Genomic DNA, 24,424 nt, shown 5'->3' with positions numbered 1-24,424 from the left:
CACCTTCATATATGTATATATTTTAGGAAGCTTTTACTGTATTAGGTTTCAACACTGATCTCAAATTGCCCTCAATTTTAGCTGTCTCTCCCCACATTCCTTCCCTCATCCCTCCTCTCCTCTCCCTCCCCACTTGATTCTCCTATTCCAGCATCCCCATCCATCCATCACTATCTTTCCATCTCCCTTTCCTAATGAATCTGTCTGTCACCCCTACTTCCTTACTCTATACCTACTCTCTGTAGTTCTACAGGGTTATCATTGGTTATCATTGACTTACTAGCTAATATCCACATATAAGCAAATACATACCAGATTTGTCTTTCTGGGTCTGGGATACCTCACTTGGGATGATTTTTCTCTAGTTCCATCCATTTATCTGTGAATTTCATGATGTCATTTTTTTTTAATGGATGAGTAATACTCCATTGTGTAAAAGTTCTACATTTTCTTTATCCATTCTTCTGTTTAGGGACATCTAGGTTGTTTCCAATTTCTGGCTATTATGAATAGAGCCCACATCATTTAATCATCAAGAAAACAGGATTGCCTACAGGCCAGTCTGAGGCTTTTTCTCTATTGTAGTTCCCTCTTTTCAGATGAGCTTGTGTCAAGTTGACAAAAACCAACACGAAACAAAACCAGCTCGTACACACAGAATGGGCTTTGGGGGAAGTTATTTGTAGAGCATGAGCTTTCTCACAAATGCTCTCTCACATCGGGTTTTAACAAGTCAGAGGTCACCTTCAGATGTTCTGGAGGGTCCCAGCATGTTCTCCAGTGGCTCTGACCAGTTCTAGTTGACCTTGGCCAGTAGTGGTATGGGGTTCAGTCTTCCTCTTTGCCAACAGGGTTTTCTACTATGTTGTTTTTTTTTTTTTTTTTTTTTTTTACATTTATTTATTTGTTTTGGGTATGTGTGGGGCCAGAGCACAACTTGTGGGATATGGTTCTCCCTTACCACCATGTTGGGTCCAGGGATTGAACTCAGGTTGCCGGGCTTGGTCGCAAGCACCCTTGCCAGGTGAGCCTTCTCACTGTCTCCATCGTTTTAGTACGCTAACTTTGCAGCTTTTGGGCGAAGACTCTGCCCTTCACTTCCCACCTATTTCTTCTGCATCATCAGGCCAGATGGCCAAGCCTAGCCTAGGGGAGCGTGGGATGTCCCCCTAAAACTGCGGTTACAAAGAGGATGAGCAGGGTAGAGTGCTCTCTTCATCAGGGCAAGCGCTCTGCTGGTGCTGTGGGCGGAACCTGCCACACACTAGGAGGGACTTCGGGGGCCCCAAGGGATCCACTTCTTCCCCTCCTGAGGTTTGTTTCTTCTACCAAAGTCAGGCCGCTTAGAATAAGTGTCTGTTCTTATAGTCTAGAAGCATGATACTCAGAAAAGAACCATAGGCACACACATGTATATTATATATTTTATAGATTATATAGATGCATCATCCCTTCTAAGGTAAAGGTTCAGAGAATATTGCAGAGGGTGGAAAGAACATGAGAGCCGAAGGAAGAGTAGTAGACTGTGGTCGGAAAGCCATTTCCTCTGGCTTAGCACGATCACCAACCATGAGCAAGAAGATTGCTGTTTCCATCCACTGAACACCTTGACTCACAGTCATGGCAATGAAATAAGAAAATACTACTGTTCTAAACAGATTGGTGTTGGGCATGAAGCTGTCAGCATTCCCTCTTAGAGGGACATGAGGGCCAGCGGACCTGAGGTTCTAGCCACCACCCCCTCAGACCCCCATCTGTATCTTGTCTGGAGTGGGTGTCCAGGTATATATGAGGTGGAAGTTTCCTAGGGACTGGTAATCTACTGGTGCAGTTTTTGTGAGTTGTCACCCGTTGAGTGGGACTTTTCAGTGATGGAGCCACCATGGAGTGGTGGAGTCACCATGGAGTGATGGAGCCACCATGGAGTGGTGGAGCCACCATGGAGTGGTGGAGCCACCATGGAGTGGTGGAGCCACCATGGAGTCTCCATGTTTTGTAAGTAACTCCAGTAAACTGCTTCGCCAGTCTGTACTTGGATGGAATCCTTTCTTTGGTATCTGGAGGGTGAGCAGACTTTTGGTTTCTGCAGAAAAGGTCATACAAAATAGGGGACAGTTAGGCAGTGAGAGCTGGATGAAGTAGAAGTCGGGAGTGTGGCGGGCCACCCCTAGTTGGGGGCTCTGGCTCCAGGTATGGCTGCAGCATTTGAGCCAAGACAAAAAAATAAAGCACAGAGAGAGAAAGCCCAGGGCTATCACACTCCAAAAGTGATCTGGCTTTGTAGCTGATCCTGGTCTGTGGAGCCCCTTTGCAGCCTGAGGCCACACCCCCAGAGAATGCAGGGACCAGGCCAAATGTCAATCTTCTTCACAACAGACTCCAGCAGACCACTACTACAGCCATTGGCCTTGTGATCAACAGGCCCACTATCAAATGGAAACACCACCAAGAGGCTCAGGGCTTCAACAGCAGTGTGTTACTGTTGAACATAGCTTTATGACCACTGGGTCTCCTGAGCTGGAACCCCCTCTGAATACAGAGCAACATCGAGAGCCATGTGCTGTATAAGACAGCCTTCCAGACCACAGCTACTGCCCTCCTGCCTAACCATATAGGAGGTGTGAAGTCTGGAGGTCCCTCAAGGAAGCAGCCATTAGAGAGTCTTCTCAGAGGATGTCTCCTGGCTCTCCAAACTCTCCGTTCCTTCTTAGCCTCTCACCACTTGCATCTGGGTGACACCGAGGGCCCTTCTAGGACCATCTCCAGGACAGATCTCCATTCTAAACCCAGTGGCCGGCCACCAAGGCCCCATTCTGGTGCCTCAGGGGTTCTAGATCTGGAGTGGCAAGTATGTGGTCTTGTTCCAGGGTCCTTCAAGTTGGTCTTTAAGAGTCCCAGTCCTCTGGTCCCTTCCAGGGAGCAGATACAGCCTCTCCAGGCCACCTGAGCTTCCTAGAGTATTCAAAACCCACATCATGTTCAGGCAGATTTGGGGGCTCCTTGCTAATATCATAGGTTCCTCTGGTTCATGGCACATGCTCACTTCTAGGTAAGAGTCAAGCTCTGAGAATCTTGGCTCTTGTGGGGTGCATTGGAGGACATGGCTGACATGGATGCATCTTGGAACTCCTTGGCCATGTAGTAGTAACAGATGGCGTCCAGGCAGCAGTTGGAATCTGAGAGTCTGCTTGTGATGGACAGGGCGCGGTTGAAGGTATAACGGGCAGCACAGGTGTTCGCGCCCATGGAGAACTGCACGGTCAGGACCACGTGCAGCGGTAGGAAGCAGAAGATAAACACAGCCAAATTGGCCCAGACCATGTGGGTGGCCTTGCGGGTGGCCTCTGCCTGCACTACATCAGCGGTTGGCCTCTGCGCCAGTGCAGTCACAACCTGCAAAGAGCAGAAGACCACTATGGCCAGCGGCAGGTAGAAGCCCAGCAGCGAGAACGCGATGGTGCCGGAGTTTTGCCGGCTGTGGTTCCTGAAGCAGAAACCACCCTCCTGCAGCCCCAGGCGCCAGCGCACTACCAGGGAGATGACCACTACCACCCAGAGGGTCACACACACTGCGGCAGCCTGTCGTGGGGACCGCAGCTCACGGGCACGGATCGGATGCCGCACGGCCACATAGCGGTCCACAGCGATGGCCGTGATCAAGCTTATGCTCATGTACCTATTGACCAGGTAGATGCCCTGCGAGAGCTGACAGATTGGTGTGTCTGAAGTGTCTTTCAGGGAGTACAGCATGAAGGGCAGGGAACAGAGCAGGCAGAGGTCAGCCACAGCCAGGTTGGTCATATAGACGCGGGTCTCTGTCCACTGGTGCATGCGAGAGCAGAATACCCAGAGTGCCAGGCCGTTGAGCAGCAGGCCCAGCACCAGCAGCAAGGCTGAGTAGGTGGTGAAGATGTAGGTGATCGAATCAGGCCACGTGCTGCTGCTGTTGCAAGTTGCATTCATGGTCCTGGGGCTGCAGGGAGGGTCAGAAAGTCAGTGAGGGTAGGTAGAAGGAGGAGCCCCAGGGTAAGGCCCTATCCCTGTCCCAGGGCCTGCCCACCTCAGGACAGGAATTCTAGAGCAAGCATACACCACACTGTGAAACTCCCCTTTCTAAAGAAACCACAGAAACTGTAAAAAATCTCAGCGTCACTCTTGAGGCCTAACCTTTTCTCACTGGACAGGTAGGGAAACCAAAGACTCCAGAGATGTAGGAAGACCTAATGCTGCAGTGAGCAGCCCAAAGCTAGAGACAGAACGACTCTTCCATCTCTCCCTAGCCTTTCTCTCCTCGGACCGGCCTGTTGCAGGGGAGAGGGAAGGTGGGAAGAGTGTCTATAGGTCCAGTCCAGGAAGCCTCCAACTCTCCAGAGTTCAAGTCCTGGGTGGAGACTGATGCCTACCAGCCTCATTCAGCATGCAGCTCTCAGCAGGGAGGCCTCAGAGGCAGCCCCACCTATGGGCCCAAGGATCCCAAGGCTGGGCCTTGCCGCTTTCTGCCCCCAACCTGACTGCAAGAAGACACCTACATTTGATTCACAGATATGGCCAGCACCCACTCTGCCCGGTTTGTCCCTGAAGCACAGGACCACAGTGGGTTTATATGACTTGAGATCACCTCTGGAAAGCTGTGGAAACTTCTGAGGTGCCACCACCAGGCATGCATCAGCCCAGACTAATCCCAAGCTCATGTCTGAGATCAGGGTGTCCACCTTGAGCTCAGAGGCACACGGTTCTCAGTGGTCATAGCCCTGTTCTTCCGGGACCTGGATACACTCAGAGGCCCACGCCACTCCATTGTCACCAAGGCCACCAAGGCCACCCTCCACTGTCTACACTGGCCCTTTACTCCCCTGTCTGCTCTCTACAACAAGGCCCAGGAGGGTTACTGAGTTCATCAAGCCCCACCCAGGTAGGCTTGGGCAGTGGCCTGGCATCTAGGGTATGGCAGTTGGTATGACAATCAGACTCCCCATCTCATCCTACTGTCGGGCCAGCCTCAGCTACCCTACCATGCTGGTGTGACTCCACAACATTGGGTGGGAGCTAACTCAAGAAACTGCCAGCAAGCGCTGGGCCCAGGCACACTGGACACCTGGCTCACCGCCTTGTTCCTTGCTGGGTACCAGGATCAGGAAGGGCTGCAGGATTGGGAGAGTCATGGGTCCAGGTTTTATTCGGCGGCTTCCTACTGGGGAAGATGACAGAGGAGAGGAAGAGCTGCTGGCCAGGGAGAGTCAGGCCGAGGCTGCTATCTGCCCTGGAAAAGTGGAAGAAGGCATGTTTCCTTCCCCACACCGGAAATGCACAAGCACCCAGCTCAGTGATTGCCGACAGGGAGGTTAATGCATGCTAGATTGGGCCACGGCTCATTTCCTCTTTGGTCTCCAGGGAACCTACGAGGCCACAATCCATTAGAGAAGCCAGGCACAGACTCCAGCTGAGCCGAATATTTTGCTATCATATTTTTGTGTCTAGATTCCATTATCTGCCGGAATAGAATGGGCTGATTGCCAGCAATCACAGTTTCATGAGCCGTGCTCTGCAGTTTTTGTTTGTTTTTTCATATAACTCAGGGTTCTGAGGCCCCTGGAGGGCCCTGAGTCAGGCTGAGCTCTGAGGATGTCCTCGAAAGCCCTGGTACTGACTACTAAGATGGCCCTTCCTGTCTGCCCTTCACTCCCAGATACACTCACCCAGAGGCACCCTGTGGGGGCTCCAGCAGAACATGTCCCTGGAATTCGTTCAGTATCCAGGAGCTGGACAGAACAGGTCCTGGGCTGCCTGTGGGGAAGGGCTCCATGCTGCCAGCAGCTGGGCTCCCACCTGAGGCCCCTTCACCTGAAAACATAGCCCCGCCCACACACACTCTTCCTCTCTGCCTCTGGGATTGGAAGGGGCAGCCTGGCTTCTCAGCTGCCTGAAACCTGCGGCTGTGAGATATGGGGCCACTACTTGGCCCCTCCCTGGTGTCCACTGTCCCACGTGGCTATGTGGAGGCCTCTTGTTACATACCCAAGCTTGGAATTTTCAGGTTAGTCTCAACATGACCCAGCATTCTGTAGGGTCAGGTCAAAACCTCTGTCCATTTTAAAGATAACACAAGACCCTAAGGAAGAAGGACTCAAACGCTCCAAGAGGTTAAGGTGCATACGCAGCTGAGAAGAGGCGCCCTGCTCAAGGAAGCCTGGTCCTTCGGGACACCTCCTTGCAAAGTTCAGGATATCAAGTCCCAGGGCCCAGTGACAGCCAGCGCATGTCCCGGCCTTGCCTCAGTATAGCACAGTAGACTGTAGCCAGACACTCCCAATTGCCTCAGAGTTGCAGGCAGGTTGCTCTCAACCAGCACTCGGCATCTGCCACACAGCCAGGGCTGGGATGCTCACGGCTGGTTCTGGAGAAGCCGCCATTGGCTGCTGGGTTGGGGAAATGGTGCTTTCAGGCGAGTAACTTCCTACCTGGGGTGACATATGGAGCTGACATGAGAAGGGGAGCCAGCTGTGCACCGCGGAGGTCCTTCCTTCACCTCCCTGGGCAAGATCAAGCCCCCTTATGGAGAAGCAGAAGGCTGCCCTATGGGTTCAGGCCCGATCATCCAGGAAAGAAGTCTGTGGGGGCAGACGGAAAGCCTGAGCCCACCTGAGCCTGTCCCTCACCCATCCTGATGTCTGGATGGGGACCCACAGACCCCTGAGTGCTTATCTGTTCATAATCAGGCCTGGGGGCCCCACCCACTACCTGAGATTTGTGGAGAGGAATAAGGGACTATCAGTTAGATACTGCAGAGGTTCTAAAACCACAGGTGCAGGAGCCTGGACCCCTATGGAAATGCCCCAGGCCCCACAGAAGGCATGTGGCTGGAAACTCACTGCTCCTCTCAAAGGCAAAAACAGTTACTTTCTTTTCTAGTTTTTAAGTGCAAGACACCACCTACAAAATAGACTTTGGAGTCCCAGATGAGGGAGGCACCAAAGCCCAGAAACATCCCGAGTTACTACGTCCTTGCAGCTCATGTCATCCCCTCACCTCAACCCCTAGGGAGAACAGTGCACTGGTCCTGGGTGTAAGTACTTCCGCCAGGTCCCTCAAGAAGCCTACCCTGAGGATCCAAGTCCCTAGCCCAGTCCCAACTGTGCTCAAGCATGCCTATGTGACAGACCCCAGCCAAACCCCAGCCAAACCCCACCTAACTGACAGACTCCAGCCAAACCCCACCACCCCCTCATCTGACAAAGCTCTGCCGCCCCGCCTTACCCATCTGACAGATGCCAGTCCATCCTCATTCATCTGATAGACTCCAGCCCGGCATCATCAAATGGGATAGATCCCATGCATCTCTGCCCCATGTGGAAGCCCCAGCCAGCTACATCATGTCACACACCTGGTCTCTCTGGGGCTGAGGACGGCCAGCCTCACGGCTGTCTGTCTCAAGCCTCACGGCTGTCTATCTTAAGTCTGTCTCAAGCCTGCCGTAAGTTGAGCAGGCTGTGGGCTTATTGACGACAGCAACAGGGAGGTGGCCGCTCCCCGCCCCTCGCTGTCTGCACTGCTTACGCCAGTCCTGAGGTTGAGCTGAAAAGCGGGGATTTCTGGAAGGGAAGCTGGTACCTGTCACCTCTGAGGACACCTACAGAAAAACAGCAAAGAACGCATTTGCTCTAGAAACAACTTGAAATGGTTACCCGGGCAGCTCAGCCCCACCCTGGGATGCTTCCTCTTCCTTAGCTCACTTTATTCTTTTTTTATCGTGACTGGGCAGGCGACCACAGTGTCTGTGGTCATGAAATGGCACCCTATCCCCTGCTCCCTGGCCAGAGGCAGCAATGTTCCCTCTCCTCCGTGCTCATGAAGATGTGTTTGCCAGTCGTCACGGATCCCTACCTGACAGACGGCAGAAGCAGGCCTGGCTCAGTTGGCCCGCAGACAAATGCAGACCGGCCACTCCCGACCTTCTGCCTCCTCAGAAACCTCAACCTCTGGCCACAGGATCTGGAGAAGGTGCTGCTGAGTCCCCTACTGTCCTGTGGACGGGCTCACAGGGCAGGGCACCACTCCAGGGGTTTCTTACCTCTGGACAGATAGGTGGGACAGCAGTATCAAGACCTCTCTCCCCTCCCCCCACCCCCCCACCCCCGCAGTAGCCTGGTAATCTAGAGGCCAGCGTATCCCAGGAAGATGCTCAACATGTGGAGGTTACGATGGTCTCTAACCACCACCTTCTCTTGCACAGGCTACAAGTTGCCCTCAACCCTGGCTCTATACCCCCCCAAGCCTCTTATACTCTAAAATGGGCTCTGCAGGCGACTCAGGACACCACTACCCAGGCTGTCCTATGGGGGTGCCCAGCCCTTTTCTCAGGAGCTTTAGATCCCCAGGTCTCAGAGACCTGGCCATTGCTGGTCAGGTTTCAGGGTCCTGGCCAAGTCTATACTGTCCCTGCTGGGCAGCCTCAGGACCATATCTGCAGACTGACTGGTGCCTCTTGCCTCTACCAGCTTCAACTCCTGGGCTGTACTCCCTCCCTGAGGCCTGCCTGGCCCAGCCAGGGCTCTGCCTCGGCAGCCTTCACCTTCTTCACACATGCTGAACCTGCTAAGCCCGCACCGGGTCAGTCAGTTTCTCTCTCCTCTCTCTTCTTCTCTCTCTCTCTCTCTCTCTCTCTCTCTCTCTCTCTCTCTCTCTCTCTGCCTCTGGATCAGCATATAGCTCCATATAGCTGGATCCAGCATACTGCTCCAGCGCCATGCACGCCACCATGATGATAATGGACTGACCCTCTGAAACTATAAGCGAACCCTCAATTAAATGATTCCTTTTATAAGAGCTGCCATGGTCGTGATGTCTCTTCACAGCAAAGAACACTAACTAAGACAGTGCTCAGGCCTGCAATGCCCTCCTCTTGAGGAGTCAGAGTACTGGGGCCACCTCCAGAACCTGAGTTAGAAGTTGGATGGAGCCTCACCATCTACCCACCTCCCCAGGCCCACCTAGTGCTGAAGGCAAACGGAACACTAGGGGTGAGCCTGTCTTTGTCTAAAGTGCTGACTGTTGTTGGCTGTTTTTGCTCTTTGCTCTTTGGGGGGCCCACCACCCTGCTCCTAAATAAAATAACGCACACAGACATTTTCTTTCTTATAAATGCCCGGCCTTAGCTTGGCTTGTTTCTTGCCAGCTTTTCTTAACTTTATATTGTCCTATCTCCCTTTTGCCTCTGGGCTTTTACATTTCTCTATTTCTGTACATCTTTCTTTCTTACTCCAGTGTTGGCTGGGTGGCTGGGTGGCTGGCCCTTGTGTCCCCCTCTCCTGTTCTCTTGCTCTTTCCTCTCTTCATCTATTTATCCTCTCTGCCTGCCAGCCCCATCTATTTCTCTCTCCTGCCTCACTATTGGCCGTCCAGCCAACATTAGACCATCAGGTGCTTTACACAGGCACAGTAACACAGCTTCACAGAGTTAAACAATTGCAACATAAACAAAAGTAACGCACCTTAAAATAATATTCCACAACAGCTGACAATGATCTACACAGATATTTTTGCATTTGCCTTACAAAGACAATGCCTCAAGCATTGACTTTTCTTGGAGTCTATTTTAGGGTCCTCTTAGGTGCTACACCCCATCTAGTGACCGTTTAGCCGCACACAAATGGCCCAGCCCCAGGAGCCGGGATCAGAAGGCGGGATCCTCTGTGTCCTTGACCCTGGCTGTGCAAGGTAGGGCTAGCAGAGAGGATGTGAACTATCTCCCTTGTATGTTGGCACTTTCGGTTCCCTCTTCACAGAACAAGGCCTGGAAGTAACCTCTCCCCTCCCCCACTGGCTGGCCCAAAGCCAGCAAAGACAGGATCCTGCTTCTAATGCTACTTTGCTGATGGGTTTACGGACTGGAATCCACAAGAGGCGGGTGCAGAGTGGAAATACGACACCTAGGGTTGTGAGCCCCGCTCAGCCATTGGCCCAGACGGTCCAGCCTTTCTTCCCATTCCGCTCTCCTGCCAGGTCCTCCAATACCAGCGCTCAGCCTGCCGAGGCCACCTCCCTTTATTCCACAAGTCCTATCCCCACTTGACAGGACAACAGGGGGACAGAAATGGTAACGCCCTCGAGCTCCACTTGAACGGAAGCCCCTCACCATCTCAGGACCCCAAACTTTCCACCTCCTCAGTAAACTGCTGCCCAGAAGCCTTCCCTGCTGTCTGAAAGCCCCCAGCATCCAACCTCGTATCGACTCCAGGAGTTACCAGTGAAACACCCTGGGCACACTCTCGCCCCATCCACTCCCTCCCACCTTGGACCCAGGAACCCCTCTGCAGGGCCCAGCCTCGGTGACGCCTTTCGTCAGCTGTCTGCTCCAGCTCTCCCCAGCTCTCCCCTGAGACCGCTGGGCATTTCCCATGGCACATTGTTCTTCTGGATGGTTTCCGGCCCTGCTGCTGTCCTCCTCTTTGATTTTGTGCCTTTGTCTCCTCTGCAGGGTGGGTGGTCCTGACAAGACACAGCTAAGCACTAGGCTGTGGCTCTCACCTCCAGCCACAGAACCTGGTTTTTTCATCTTGGTCCTTGCCTCTGTAGGCCTTGCCAGGCAGCCTATGGCACGGCCCAGACTTTTGTCTGGAGACGAACACTCCCAAAACTCTCGTCTGCTAGCAATACACACTCAAGTATCCGATGTAGTGGCGGGATCTGCGATTCTCCTCAAAGTCCCTGGCAGAGTAAGGCTGGGGGGAGTGGGATCTTCATTAAGCAGATGTGACAGAGGTGGCCCTGTGGGGATGGGCAGCTGGGACCCTGTTATCTCTGCCCCCCACTTCTCTGTGCATTTGAAAATTTCCACAGGTTTACATGAATGAAGAAATGAGTGGCCACACAGTGGAAGGACACGATGCCACAAGGCCAGTGGCTTTGTTGTGAGGTCCCTTCAATCTGAGACTTGCCCTATGTAGCCCCTTGATGGCGGCACCCCAGACTCTCCTGGCCTTCCTGAACAAAGAAGCCACCTCAGGCTCCTCCGGCTTCCTGCTATGGCAGCAAGAACCTAGACCGTGGAAAGAGGTTTGGCTTGTGGCAGGGGTGAGGTGACTCGGGGGGGGGGGTGAGTTAGCAGCAGCCACTTTCTCTACCTTTTCCTAAACCAAAGTGCCATACGGACTCTGAGAGCTGTGCCACCCACTCACACGATCATTTACCCATGCATGCCTGCCACAAGGCTACAGCTTAAGACAAGGGTGTGAGTAGGGAGCTCAGAAGCAAGGGCTGGCTAGGCCTGGATTCACGCACTCTCTTAGGTGCTGGTGCCACACAAACATGCTTGTATTTTCCACTCAGGTTAATTCAAAATGACAACGTCAAAAAAACATGGCAAAGGCAAAGAGAACCCATCTTAGGTCTAAGAAGGGCACTGGGGTCATGTTCTAGCAGTCATATCTGAGATCCCAGGGCCCCACAGTCCTCGGGTAAAAGTTGCTGGCTCTCGGAATACATGGAGGCTTCCTGCAGATGAAGGCATATCCTCCCACTCAGAGATACTCACTCTCCCTTGGATGGCTCTGGCTCTGCTGTACCGTGGCTGCCTCTCCTGGGTGATGCTAAAAGCCCCTTCGGGACTCTTCTCCCAGAAGCTGGGCCTCTCACCCCACCACTGTGGCTAGGTAGTGCATCCACAGGTATAATGACTATAGCCCTGGTTTGGCTGGGTGGTCTTGCCCACATCAGCCTCTCCATCTTCTCCAGCCTCCCTTCCATCTTATCCAGCACCTGGAGCTGATGCACAGACCCCATTCCTTCAGTGGGCAGCTCTGGCCTCCAGCCATGCTAGTTCCATGGTCCTTACAGGTGGGATTTCCACAGACCATGGGTTTGAGAGCTTTGTTAGGAGGACTTTAACATAGGATGGTCAAGGGACATGGTGAGGACCCAGAGAATCCTCCAAGAGTCTTGAATGAGGCCCTTAGCTAAAGGATTTTTGAGGGGGCTTTAAGAGAGTATTGAGGGCCGGGCGTGGTGGCGCACGCCTTTAATCCCAGCACTCGGGAGGCAGAGGCAGGCGCATCTCTGTGAGTTCAAGGCCAGCCTGGTCTACAAAGTGAGTTTCAGGAAAGGCACAAAGCTACACAGAGAAACCCTGTCTCGAAAAACCAAAAAAAAAAAAAAAAGAAAAGAAAAAGAGAGAGAGAGTAATGAGGGTATCAATATGAAAGGGTCCCGGGGACATTCTGAGAGAGTCCTGAAGAGATTCTGAGGCACTCGTCCTGAGAAGATCCTGAAGTAATCCTGAGGGTTCTAGGGGATCCTGAGGAGGTCATGAGGAGACACCAATGAGGTCTGAGAGGATCCTGAGGTAGTCTTAAGAGGGTTTTGTGGACATCCTGAGAGTCCCTGAGGGGAGCTTTCCAGAGTTCTAAGCAAGTCCCGGGGGGCTCCTGAGTTGTGAGGGGGTTCTGAATGGTTGCGGTAGCGTTCCCTGTCCTTCCTCCCCACTCATCCCTCTACTGCAGGAGCCCAGCACCCACCTCCAGCAGTGAATCTATGCCAGAGAGACACGGGCATTATCCTTTCTCCTAGGAACCTCCTGCCCCTTGTCTCTTGGTGCCCACAGAGGATTTAGGTCAAACACACGGGCCGAGGGCAGGTGCCGGCTCAGATGCTGACCTCCAGGCCTTTTACCCTGGTGACTCACTCACTCACCTCAGGCAGTGCCCTTCTGCTCCAGGGCCTTCCCAAAGCGCTGCTGGGTTTCAGTGCCGTCACACACCCTCCTGGGACTCCCTCCGGGACAGAGGAATGGGACCTCGGGTGTTAGCCCGGCCTCAGGTGCCTGCCTCTTCAGAGCCTCACCGCCTCTTTGCTGCCCTTGAATTGCTTGTCCACACTCTCTGCCCTCCTTCCTCTTTTTCTGACTGGAAGGCTGGCTTCTGACCTCACGCTAGCCCCACTGCTGGGGTGATGTCGTCCACTGCAAACCTCCAGCCACCCATCGTGTTTCCTCAGTCTCAAGGGAGTTCCATGAACACCTTTCTAGCCAAGTCCTCCCGGCTCAACCCACCTCTAGTCTGAGGGCTCCTCTAGCTACTCCCTTAACCCAGAAAACTGACAGGCTTCTGGCAAAAAGCTCACAGGTCCTGAACTGTGGCATAGACCTCAGATTAAAGAAATCTGGTGGGACAAAAATGACAGTTCAGGCCGGGCAGTGGTGGCACACACCTTTAATCCCAGCACTCAGGAGGCAGAGGCAGGTGGATCTCTGTGAGTTCGGAGACCAGCCTGGTCTACAGAGGTCAGCCAGGACTACACAGAGAAATCCTGTCTCAAAAAACAAAAACAAGCCAGCTCATTAGAGTTGTGTATAGTGAACATCTCACTCTTTCTCCAAGTGGAATGGTCGCCACCCAGAAGCTGGCACTGGGCAAGAGGGGCCAGTCTCTCTGTGAGGGACTTTTCTATCTCCCCCATCAGGACATCGGCCTGCTGCTTGGGTAGATTAAGGTAATATATCTTGGGTGGGCCAGGAATTGGCTTCATCAGTACACCAGACACACTGAGGCAGCCCTCTTGAGGAACACAGAGCTGAGAGTTCTCACGCCACCCTTTCCTCTACCCCAGGGCCACCAGCTCTCTGAGATGCTCCCTCTGAGGCTGAGCAAGATGTGACTGGCGGAAGAAATGGAAACAGAAGCAGATGCGAGAAAGGTATCCAGCATAATCAAGAAAGATTGATACAAATTACCAGCTCTCGGCAGCGCCATGACTGTTCCCTCAAAAAGGCAAGTCCAAGAGCTGATAGCAATCTCAGAGTGACTTCCTCTGCTATGACTCATCGATTTCTAAGATATTACAAACCTCTGGGGGTGGGGTGGGGGGGAACTTAAGCATGTTGAGCAAAATGAGAGTTGCCATTATTATTTGACCCCCAAACCCCTTATCCAGGAATCTACCACAGACAGTGAGAAGGTGCTGAGCATATGGTAGTGACCACTAAGCCTCAAACGTCAATCTGTGGGGCTCTGGTTGAAGGAAGGATTCTGGTGCCATGGAGCACTGCACAGCTGTAAGAAGCAAGAGGATATTCTGTGTCTAAGATCTGTTCCTGCTGGGTGGTGGTGGTGCATGCCTTTAATCCCAGCACTCAGGAGGCAGAGGCAGGCGGATCTCTGTGAGTTTGAGGCCAGCCTGGGCTATGGAGTGAGTTCTAGGAAAGGCTCAAAGCTACACAGAGAAACCCTGTCTAGAACCAAAAACCAAAAAAGAAAAAAAAAAAATCTATTCCTAAGCTGGGTGGTGGTGATGCACACCTTTAATTCCAACACTCGGGAGGCAGAAGCAGGTGCATCTCTGAGTTCAAGGCCAGCCTGGTCTACAGAGCGAGTTCCAGGACAGCCAGGGCTACACAGAGGAACTCTACCTAGGAAAACAAAAACAAATCTATTTCTAAGCATGTGTATGTATGTATGTATGTATGTATGTATGTATGTATATGGGTTTGATGGAATGTACTGGAATTTCATGTATGCTCAATGAGTGTTCTACTCCTATAACCCAAGCCCTCCTTTTACCTTTTATTTTTATACAGGATCTTACTGTGTTTCCCAGGCAGGCCTTGAAGCTGTGATTTCCCAGTATTAGCCTCGAGGTCAGCCTGGGAAACCATGCGTGTGCCACCAGACCCAGACAATTTCTATTCTTTTTAATTTTTATACTTTTTCTTAATCTAATGTTTTAAGGACAAGATGCCACTGTATAACCTGGGCTAGCCTAAAACTCATGCTCCTTTGCCTCAGTGTGATGAGATCACAGATGTGTGACACCACGCCCAGCTAACTTATATCTTGTTTATATGGAGCTAGGAGCTTGGGAAGCTTGTTTGTCTGTCTTTCTTTCTTTTTGAGACTGGGTTTCATTTAGCTGAGGCTGGCTTCGAACTCCTGAGCCTCCTGCTTCTGTCTCCCAAGTGCTAAATACAGGTATGTGCTACACGCCCAGTAATCTTGTGTTTTTATACATGAAATATCTTATTTATATTTCATATATAAATTATATATAATAAAAAATGATATAGATTGGCTTTGATGATGTTATTAGCCAGAGGGTAAATGGGGTGAAGAGACAGGGACAGAAGCCAGACATTATTAGTGCACACACCTTAGAGATGTATGCATGTCAGTGAAATTGCCAAATTAAACTACTTTTAAAAGATTTATTATTTCTATTTATGTATGCAAAGAGACCCCAGCCCCCAGAGTGTCTTTTGCCTCTGCTGTGCCTTCACATGTTTGCTGCTGCCATCTTTCTCTGGCATCTGGCATGGTGTGAATGAGTGTGGGGAGATCCCCACTGCCTGTAATGTAGTGTGTTTATATCATGGAAACATCCTGTTCTACTGGGCATTTTTACCTGTGGGTTATTATGAAGATGATTTCTCCCTAAACTGTACTGTCTAATTGATAATAATGATATTAGTTTAAATAGAGTTTTGATGATTGAAAATAAATAAAAGGAAGTGTCACACAGCCAGGGCCTATGAGTTTTACCTCAGGAGCTGCATAGATCGCAGTTCAGGTTAATGATTAAGGAAAACAAATGAATCCCAGGAGCCAGGCTGGCTTGCATTCTTTTAATCTTGATGTTGAAAGATGCATTCACTGATTTTGGTGTTCATCACGGTGGAAACAAAGCCTTAAAATAAATTTGGGTTAGATTCGATGTTTGGATAATAGCTTTGAGGTTGGGGATCAAAAGACAAAGCAGCCAAAGCAGCCCCGTTATTCCTACCTGATGTACGTTCCTTTCGAGGATTGGCTGGTGATGAAAGATGATGATTAATTCCTTGTACCCATTTCTTCCCTCGGGCTCCTGATATAAAAAAACTATTGGTGAGTAGGTATGTACCCTAAAGATTTAAAGTAAAGCTGACTGTTTTTCATGTATAAAAGTTGAGGTTTGTGATTCCTTATAAGATTACCCTTCAAGCCGGGCAGTGGTGGCATACGCCTTTAATCCCAGCACTCGGGAGGCAGAGGCAAGCAGACCTCTGTGAGTTCGAGGCCAGCCTGGGCTACCAAGTGAGTTCCAGGAAAGGCGCAAAGCTACACAAGAGAAACCCTGTCTCGAAAAACCAAAAAAAAAAAAAAAAGATTACCCTTCAAGATAAATAATAAAATGATTGGTTCTTTCTTTGTAACCACAAAATGCAGCCTGCCAGTAAAAGAACTGGCTGAGAAGAATACCTTTCTTGCTCATACTCTGTTAATTTATAACAAGTTGCTTGGGTATGGATGTATGTGGGTTCTTGGGACAACTTGTTTTTCACCTGTAATACGTTAAATGTCAAATCATGTAAGGGAAATGAAAAACATGTTTCTTACTTGTATTCAATCATAGTCATTCACTTGAAAAACAGAATGTAACCACATTGTAATTTTTAGATTGCTTGAAAGATTTTGCTGGGGCAAATAATCTGTAAGGGAAAAAATAAAGAGAGTTAGAAGGAAAACATCAAGAGAGACAGAAGGAACATTTCCGGATAAGATAAGAGAATAGAGAACACAGAATAAAGATTGCAGAAGGAGGAAGCCATCAAGAGTGTGTGAGCATCTTTCCCCTTACTCCTCAGATAAAAAGGTCGTAGTATGCTGACTCCATGGATTCCCTTCGAGTCCCAAGGCTGGTCCTCATGGAAGCAAACAAACTTGTGAGCCACTCAGCACTAGTGCTCAAGTCCAAACTCTGTCCTCTGGAAGAGCAAGTGCTTTAACCTCTGAGCCATCTCTTCAGCCCTGTGGTTTCATTGTTGCTGCTGTTTTGTTTTGTTTGAAACAGGGTCTCACTGTGTAGCTCTGGTTGCCCTGGAACTCTGTAAAAACCTAAGCCACCCTGGAACTCAGAGATCCATTTGCCTCTACCAGACGGCTAGGGTTAAAGGTGTGTATCACCAGGCCTTCCAAAACTAAATTTTAAGAATTCTTAGCAGTAAAAGCAAACCAAAACTAGCTGACTTGTGGTATCAGTAGATAACATAACCCTCCCACTCTTACAAGGGATCTTGAAACCCAGTCATTTCAGCCTGCTTGCAAGGAGAATGACCGAAAAATGCTCTTTTCAATAATCATTTCCAAATATTTAAAATGCTGTTTTGCCTCCTTATCAATACAATCCAAAAAACTGAACAAATATTACACAAATCTGCACTATTTTCAGCAACCATAGTTGACACAGCTCTGTTACCTAGCACTGTGTGTCTGGGGATGAAAGAATCGAATGACTGAGTACTGCTGTGTATTGGGGTGGAATAATCATGTATGACGTTAAGTAGACATTGTACGGATATGAATTTGAACGAAAAGTGCCTGTTTATACTTATCTTAAAAATAATCAAACTATTTCTTAGTTCTGTCTACTAACAAAGCCTAGACACAAAGGCTTAACCAAATAGTGACAAGTTCCCCTAAAGTCCACACCTCGGTCTCGGTGGAGCGAGAGAAACTCTTCTAAAAGGTAGCCTGAGATGGAAAGAGTGTAAGATGAACTCGGAAGGTCTTTTCGTGCTAGAGAACCAAGGCCACAAACATGGCAAAGGTAATGCTCATGGGGACTGACTCGGACATCGACCCAGATCGGCTGCACTGCATAAAGAAGGGGTAGTGTGGCTATCAGCAGGGTGCGTTTAATGAAGACACATGTTTAAATCCATAAGTCTGTGATCACCCTTTGAAAACCCATTATCCACTTCATAAGATGCTAAGAAACAGTTTGTTTTGAAAGTCAGTCTATGAAAACGAGGACCTACACCTTTATCCTGCCCTTCCCACACAAAGTGCATCAGCGTGACCCAGGGGCTTCAAAGACTTCTGTATACACACTGCAGCTAGTCAATGAAAGAGAAAAGAATCGAGAGAACGGTTTGCAGACTGTGACCAATGGATGAAGCAGGCATCAGCACTGGTGTTTTTCATGGCAGTCATGTTGCTACACTCACACACGAAAATTACCCCTAAGCAAGCAGTTGAAGACAACAAAGATATTATCCACCAGTTTCTATGGATCAGGAGTCAGGGCTCAGGCAGTCCAGGGCCTCTGGGTCTCATCTGAAGGCTCAGCAGGCAGGGGACCCACTGCACTTTCTATGGGACTGTCTGCTGGGTCACTTTTTTTGCTGGCTGCTGGACTTTCCCTAAGGCAGAGAAACAATAAATGAACCCATTTATCTTTGCTGCAGAAGCAGCCAGCTGTTTAAAACAGTGTGATGTGATGTGTCCCTTTGTCTTTCCAGGGAGAGTAGTCTACACCCTCCTGTTCTCTGGAGGAAACACAGCTTCTATATTTTTGCCAACCACTGCAGAATGGACTGCTCCTAGGAAATAGACCTAGTAACTTTCTTATTAACAGCTTTTCTTTAGATTTTAAAGAACCCCCGCCAGCCAGCACGTCAGATCTGACCATGTGACATCTCTAACTGTATTGCCCATCTATCTGATAAACTCCCATGACTCTTAGTAAGGCAGTGCCTGCAGCCCTGGGACAAGATGTTGATAATCTGTATCTAGTTTGCTGACTTTCCAAATAAACCCATTGCCTTGTTCCATCATGCCCGTAAGCCACTGGTATTTTGAGTGTCAAATAACAACAGGTTTATGGTTACAGGATGAAGCCTCAAGCTCCCCTTGCCCATAGAGAGGGACCTCCGGGGCACCTGAACATCCAAGTCTCTCACAGCAGTTGCACACTGTGGGACTGTACAATGCGGCAATTGGTTCCTCTCAGAGACAGCAAGCAGAGAGGGGAGGCATCCTCGGCAGAGGCCACAGTGTCTTCACCTAAGCTCAGAAATGACAGTGTACTGTGTTATCTGCTGTGAGACATAAGGAAGGCCCACCCCTTAATGGCAGGGGTACTAGGAGCCAGGGAGGCTGCTGGCCACGTGAGGGTCGTCAGTAACTGCATCATAGAAAGATCCAACCACTCTTTCTACTACACGGTCTTTCCAGGAATCGAGTAACACCGGAGTCTGCTTGGGCATCTAGAGCTGCCTGGAAGTTGTTAGGAAAGTGGTGGGCATCTCAGGAGAGTGGTGGGCATCTCAGGAGAGTGGTGGGCATCTCAGGAGAGTGGTGGGCATCTTAGGAGAGTGGTGGGCATCTCAGGAGAGTGGTGGGCATCTCAGGAGAGTGGTGGGCATCTCAGGAGAGTGGTGGGCATCTCAGGAGGGTGGTGGGCATCTCAGGAGAGTGGTGGGCATCTCAGGAGAGTGGTGGGCATCTCAGGAGAGTGGTGGGCATCTCAGGAGAGTGGTGGGCATCTCAGGAGAGTGGTGGGCATCTCAGGAGAGTGGTGGGCATCTCAGGAGAGTGGTGGGCATCTCAGGAGAGTGGTGGACATCTCCTGAGTGGTGGGCATCTCAGGAGAGTGGTGGGCATCTCAGGAGAGTGGTGGGCATCTCAGGAGAGTGGTGGGCATCTCAGGAGAGTGGTGGGCATCTCAGGAGAGTGGTGGGCATCTCAGGAGAGTGGTGGGCATCTCAGGAGAGTGGTGGGCATCTCAGGAGAGTGGTGGGCATCTCAGGAGAGTGGTGGGCATCTCAGGAGAGTGGTGGGCATCTCAGGAGAGGGGTGGGCATCTCAGGAGAGGGGTGGGCATCTCAGGAGAGGGGTGGGCATCTCCTGAGTGGTGGGCATCTCAGGAGAGTGGTGGGCATCAGACACTAAGTAGGGATGCAAGTACAGGAGCAGGACCAGTTGGGGGTGGTGGGAGTTTCCAGGGCAAGAGACAAACAAAACAAACAGAGTCATGAGCTAAGGGGCAGGCTGGGTTGGGCAAGGAAGCCGCCCTCCCCGGTGAGACTTTTAGAAAGCCCGTCAGCAGTGAACCGAGTGGATTCTCTAGTCTCCACGGAGTTGCTGCATCAAGATGGGCGACCAGGACACCAGTCACAACTAAGCCTCTGTCACATCTCACAGGAGGCAGATGAGAAGGAAGAAACTGCCAGCTCCTCATCGCCGTTGGCCCTGAGGACCCGAAGCAAGAACCAGTTAAGCATACCGATGGGGCAGGTCTCCCTGCTAAGGGACCATCAAGAGGCCCTGGCCTTTGGATGGCCCTGGAAGGGGAAGAGAAAGGCTGAGGATGGCAGCAGATGTGGGGAGAGGCCATGGAAGAGCATTTAAGCTAGGAGAGGGCTGACATGAAGTGAGCACAACCTGCCCCAAGGAGACGGCCCCGCACTGGCTCACCCGGAGACAGCAGTGAGCTGGCCGAAGCCCATTCTGGGGCACATGCATGGAGGCATCTTTCCTCAGAGGGCCTGCTGGGCCAGTCTCACAGCTGCTATGGATCAAGCCTGAACGATCACATAGATAGAAGATTCTGGCCTGCAGCCAAGCCCTCTGGTCCTGGTTCAACTATGGAAATGATGGGACTTGATCCCTGCCTCTTTTGACCCTGCCACAAACAGAGGTGATCCTCTCCCGGCCAGGGTAGTGGTGGTTGTTAGAGTCATGTGTTTTTAGAATTCCTTCTCTTTTCTCATTCTGGGCTTTTTGTTGGTGAACTGATTGAAATAATCTGAGCTGGTAGATGGAAGGCAGAGAAGTAATATTGGTCATGGTTTGATCACCACCAACATGGGTATGGTGGACTTGTGGGTTTCCTATGTGTAACAACTAATATTGGCTCTGCTGGATGGTGGTGGCGCACACCTTTAATCCCAGCACTTGGGAGGCACAGGCAGGTGGGTCTCTGAGTTCAAGGCCAGCCTGTTCTACAGAATGAGTTCTAGTAAATCAGGGCTATACAGAAAAACCCTGTCTTGAAAATCAAAACCAAACCCCAAACTAAACAAATTAAAAAAAGACACCCTCCCATATTGGCTATCAACCTGACATGGTCTAGAATCATCTAGTGAACAGAAGCCTCCTCAGGACTCAGGGCTGGGTGGCTCATTTGGGTGCCCGATTCTATACCTGTAGCTCCAAATCTACACTGTACAGTGGGGAAGACTCATGGCCCAGGAGAGCCAGAGACTGACGGATGACCAGCTCAGGCTTCCTGGCTGACAAAGGCCGTGGGACACAAGAGGCTGTGCGAGCCCTGGAGACGCACGGGTAGCAGTGGGCTGATGGGGAGTGGGGGCGGGCACCAAGTGGGGTCCAGAGGCAAATCCAAGACAAAACTCCTCCTGAGGTGTTCGGCCAAGGGGCAGGCAATGTGCTGCTGAGAATGGCCTTATGTTTTTGTTTTGCTTTGGATATTTGGAGACAAGGTCTTGAGGTAAGATAGAAAGGCAGGGAAATGTACAGTCTGCTTGAAGCCTCTCCTCACCTGAAAATCAAGAATTCTAACATAGTGAGCATCCGCTGAAGACCTTCCTTCCTCCCCTGCGACTTTCCAGGAAACCCCCCCCCCAGCCCCATTTACGGTGAAAGGACATGTCCTACTGCCCTTGTGTGACCCTAGTGGCTCCCACCTTTATCTCCCCATCTTGTAATCCCACCCCAAGGCACCTTTGGATCAACCACACAATCCCATTTATTAAAAGCTAGGGAGAAAGAAAAATAACTGCTTAGCAGCCCTTTGGAATGTCATTTGAAAGTCACCAAAATACTATACATGGCTGCTCCTCAGATACTTCATTGTGACTTTCTCTTGAGTAGTCATACTTGGGTGTGTTTTATCTTCTCTGGACCTCTCATCCTCCTAACCATGCACTTAAAACTCTGTTAAAAGTGTCTTTTAATAAACTGCAGCTCCTCAAGAAGGCCACACTCATGCTTCTAGACATGTCCTTTTCCCCTTAGCACCTTTCTGTTTCTAGAAAGCCCCACAGCTATGAGATACTGGCTTGCCCTGAAGTTCTTTTGTGCATCAGAGCCAATGATCTGGTGTCACCTGCATTTAGGTCCCTGAACTCCCCAAGCTGCTACAAGTGACAGCATGGCCTATGTCTCCATCCCTGTTGCTTCTGACAGTCTCACTCTGTGGCCCAGGCTACCTTGGAACGCATAAGAAAGTCCAGAATGCCTTGGACTCATGACAATCCTCCTGCCTTCACCTCCCAGGTACTAGGATTATAGGTGAGAAGCCACCACCCTCAGCTCTGTTAAGAACGTCATTCCATGACAGGTCTATATTGTAAGCACATATGGATGTCTATGAAGATAGCAGAGTGCTTCCCTAGCATGTGGGAAGCCTGGGGTTCAACTTTCAATACTGCAAAATAAATAAACGCCACCTGCCTAGAGTTGATCAAGGAGTCAGGCTGGACTGTCATGAGGGTAGCACAGTGGCTGTGAACCCTTGGTGGACACTCTGAGGAAATGTCAGCTAGAAACACGCTGTAACTATGGCTGCTGCAGCCATGTCTTCTACTTCGGGGGCCTTGCTCCAATCACGACTCCTCCAGCAGCCTGTAATTGCTCAGGGTGTCTATATTTTGGCCATGAAAAGCCTTGATTAGCGTCTCAGTGACTCCGCTCACCCTTTCACTGGAGGGACTCAGGGAGAACTTCCTTGTTTGCTCCTGATTGGTGCACACTCCAGGCTTATGACTGACACACGGGGTGGTGATGGTGGGTTTGAAAGCTCTACACAAACATAACGCTCCCCTTCTCTGGCTCTATTATGCAGCACTGTTTCTACTCTCTGGGGTCAGTCCTGGAGACATCTCTTCCATTTACCACTATGGAGCCCCAATAAAGGTTCGTCCAAACGGACTCTTCACTACTTGTGGTAGGGCAGGCTGAGCTGGTTGCACAAAGCAGACAAGAACCCATCGTCATTCTCAAGGTCCATTTCCTCAACCCCTCAGCACTGAAACGTGGACTGGATCATGCAGTCACCCAAACATCAGTCCTTAAGGTCCCTGTGGACTCACCAGACCTCAGTATGCACCTGGTGGACACTATCTTGCTTCTCCTGCAAGCAGCATCAAGCAAAGTTAATGTGGCCTCACTCAGGAGATTTTTTGATAAATTATTTTAGTGAAATTCTGGATAATATAAATGAACCCCCATTTACCCACTGGAAAAATTAGGGATAGAACTTAAAACGATCTTGTAGGGTCTCTTGCACATTGCCCTGAAAACCTCTAATTTCCCTGAAGCCTTCACACTGGCCTGACCCACACCACCACAAAGCCACTTCCTCTTGTGGTAGCCAAGACACACATGCCACCTTGCCCTCTCTTACTCTGAGCTTTCCTCTCTCACTCCCACTGTCTCCTCCTGAGCTCATCTTGACCCTGGGCCTTGTCATAGCACACGTGCCCCACAAGCAGATTCTCCCACTCTTACTGATCTCACCATTCCCTATGCTCATGACCCCACACTGCCAGCCTGGATGGACCCTGGCTAACGGGTATTTTCTCTCGGATGCCTCCAAAGTACTTTCAAATCAGTTTGTGCCCAGAAGACATCATCACCCATCCCTTTCATCACCCTTAACACTAAGTCTCCCTAAAATTTGCCACCTCAGAGAGTGATCTCTCTGGTTTTTCAATCTTCCTTCCTTACCTCTTCCCTACGTCCAATTAATCAATAAGTTAAATATGCACGTGATAAAACCTGTAATAATCACTGAAAAGAAAACAAAAAGGTAAGATCACATAATGGAGGCGATAACTGGAATAGAAAACAAGGTGCCAACAATCCAAAATAGGGAGGCACAGGCGGGAGAGGGCATGGGGTAGCGGAGATGAACGGAAAACAAAGACGATCACTTCAAATCAAATGAAATCAACATTTGCTTAAGCGTAGCCTGGCATAAACAATCCAGTCAAAAAGCAAAGCTAAACAGGAATGCTTAGCAAGTAAGAGCACTTGCCACGAAAGCTGGATGACCTGGGTCCTACCCTGGAAGCCAGGTAAAAAGCCAAATGCAGTGGCACACAGCTGTAACCCTAGGACTGTTTTGGGCGGTGGAAGACGGTGCAGACAGCAGAGACGCCCAGAAGCTGGTGGGTCAGCCAGCCTGGAGCATGCAGTGCAGAAACAAGAGAGAGCTGCTGCCTCAGAAACGGGAAAGAAGAGAACTGATGCCTAAGATGTGCCCTCTGACCTCTGCATGTGTGCATGGTATATGTTCACCTGCACACAGACATACGGCCCCATAAAAATAAAATAAAAACAAAGATTATCACAGTGGACTTAAAAACCAGGAAGTGCTGGGCAGTAGTGGTGCATGCCTTTAATCCCAGCACTCGGGAGGCAGAGCCAGGCGGATCTCTGTGAGTTCGAGGCCAGCCTGGGCTACAGAGCGAGTTCCAGGACAGGCACCAAAACTACATGGAGAAACCCTGTCTTGAAAAACAAAACAACACAACAACAACAAAAACAAAAAGAAGAAAAAAAGAAAAAGAAAAAGAAAAGAAAAGCAATGTAAAATAATGGAGAGGTTATAAGACGAACTGTAAGAAAGCTGGGATGGGTTTCTAATGCCAAAG

General features: G+C 50.3%; 1 protein-coding gene across 3 annotated transcripts; it reads right to left on the bottom strand.

The window, feature by feature from the left end:
- Positions 1-1,398: 1,398 nt before the first annotated feature.
- Gpr35 (G protein-coupled receptor 35) lies at positions 1,399-13,198 on the bottom strand. 3 transcript variants are annotated; one of them, XM_028890644.2, is made up of 3 exons: positions 7,882-8,093; positions 7,255-7,627; positions 1,399-3,973 (listed from the first exon to the last, which is right to left on the bottom strand). In XM_028890644.2, exons 2-3 carry the CDS (start codon positions 7,281-7,283, stop codon positions 3,046-3,048), a joined length of 957 nt encoding a protein of 318 aa, XP_028746477.1. In that variant the 5' UTR covers positions 7,284-7,627; positions 7,882-8,093; the 3' UTR covers positions 1,399-3,045. The 3 variants fall into 3 exon arrangements, with proteins under 3 accessions (XP_028746477.1, XP_037066024.1, XP_028746478.1); XM_037210129.1 differs by lacking the exons at positions 7,255-7,627; positions 7,882-8,093 and adding an exon at positions 12,685-13,198; XM_028890645.2 differs by lacking the exons at positions 7,255-7,627; positions 7,882-8,093 and adding an exon at positions 6,459-6,791.
- Between the last annotated feature and the right edge of the window lie 11,226 nt (positions 13,199-24,424).

The sequence above is a fragment of the Peromyscus leucopus genome, chromosome 13 (genome assembly GCF_004664715.2).
Source record: "Peromyscus leucopus breed LL Stock chromosome 13, UCI_PerLeu_2.1, whole genome shotgun sequence".
In the NCBI taxonomy this organism is placed as follows: Eukaryota; Metazoa; Chordata; class Mammalia; order Rodentia; family Cricetidae; genus Peromyscus; species Peromyscus leucopus.
The sequence above is the reverse complement of the archived record's forward strand: the minus strand, read 5'-3'. Positions and strand labels throughout refer to the sequence as shown.

Excerpts from the sequence above, each read along its gene's own strand:
- Gpr35 (XM_028890644.2), bottom strand. The coding sequence starts at position 7,283 with ATGAGGATGGACTGGCATCTGTCAGATGG. Across the intron at positions 3,974-7,254 it reads GACTGGCATCTGTCAGATGG|CCCCAGGACCATGAATGCAA; the intron begins GTAAGGCGGGGC and ends CCCTCCCTGCAG.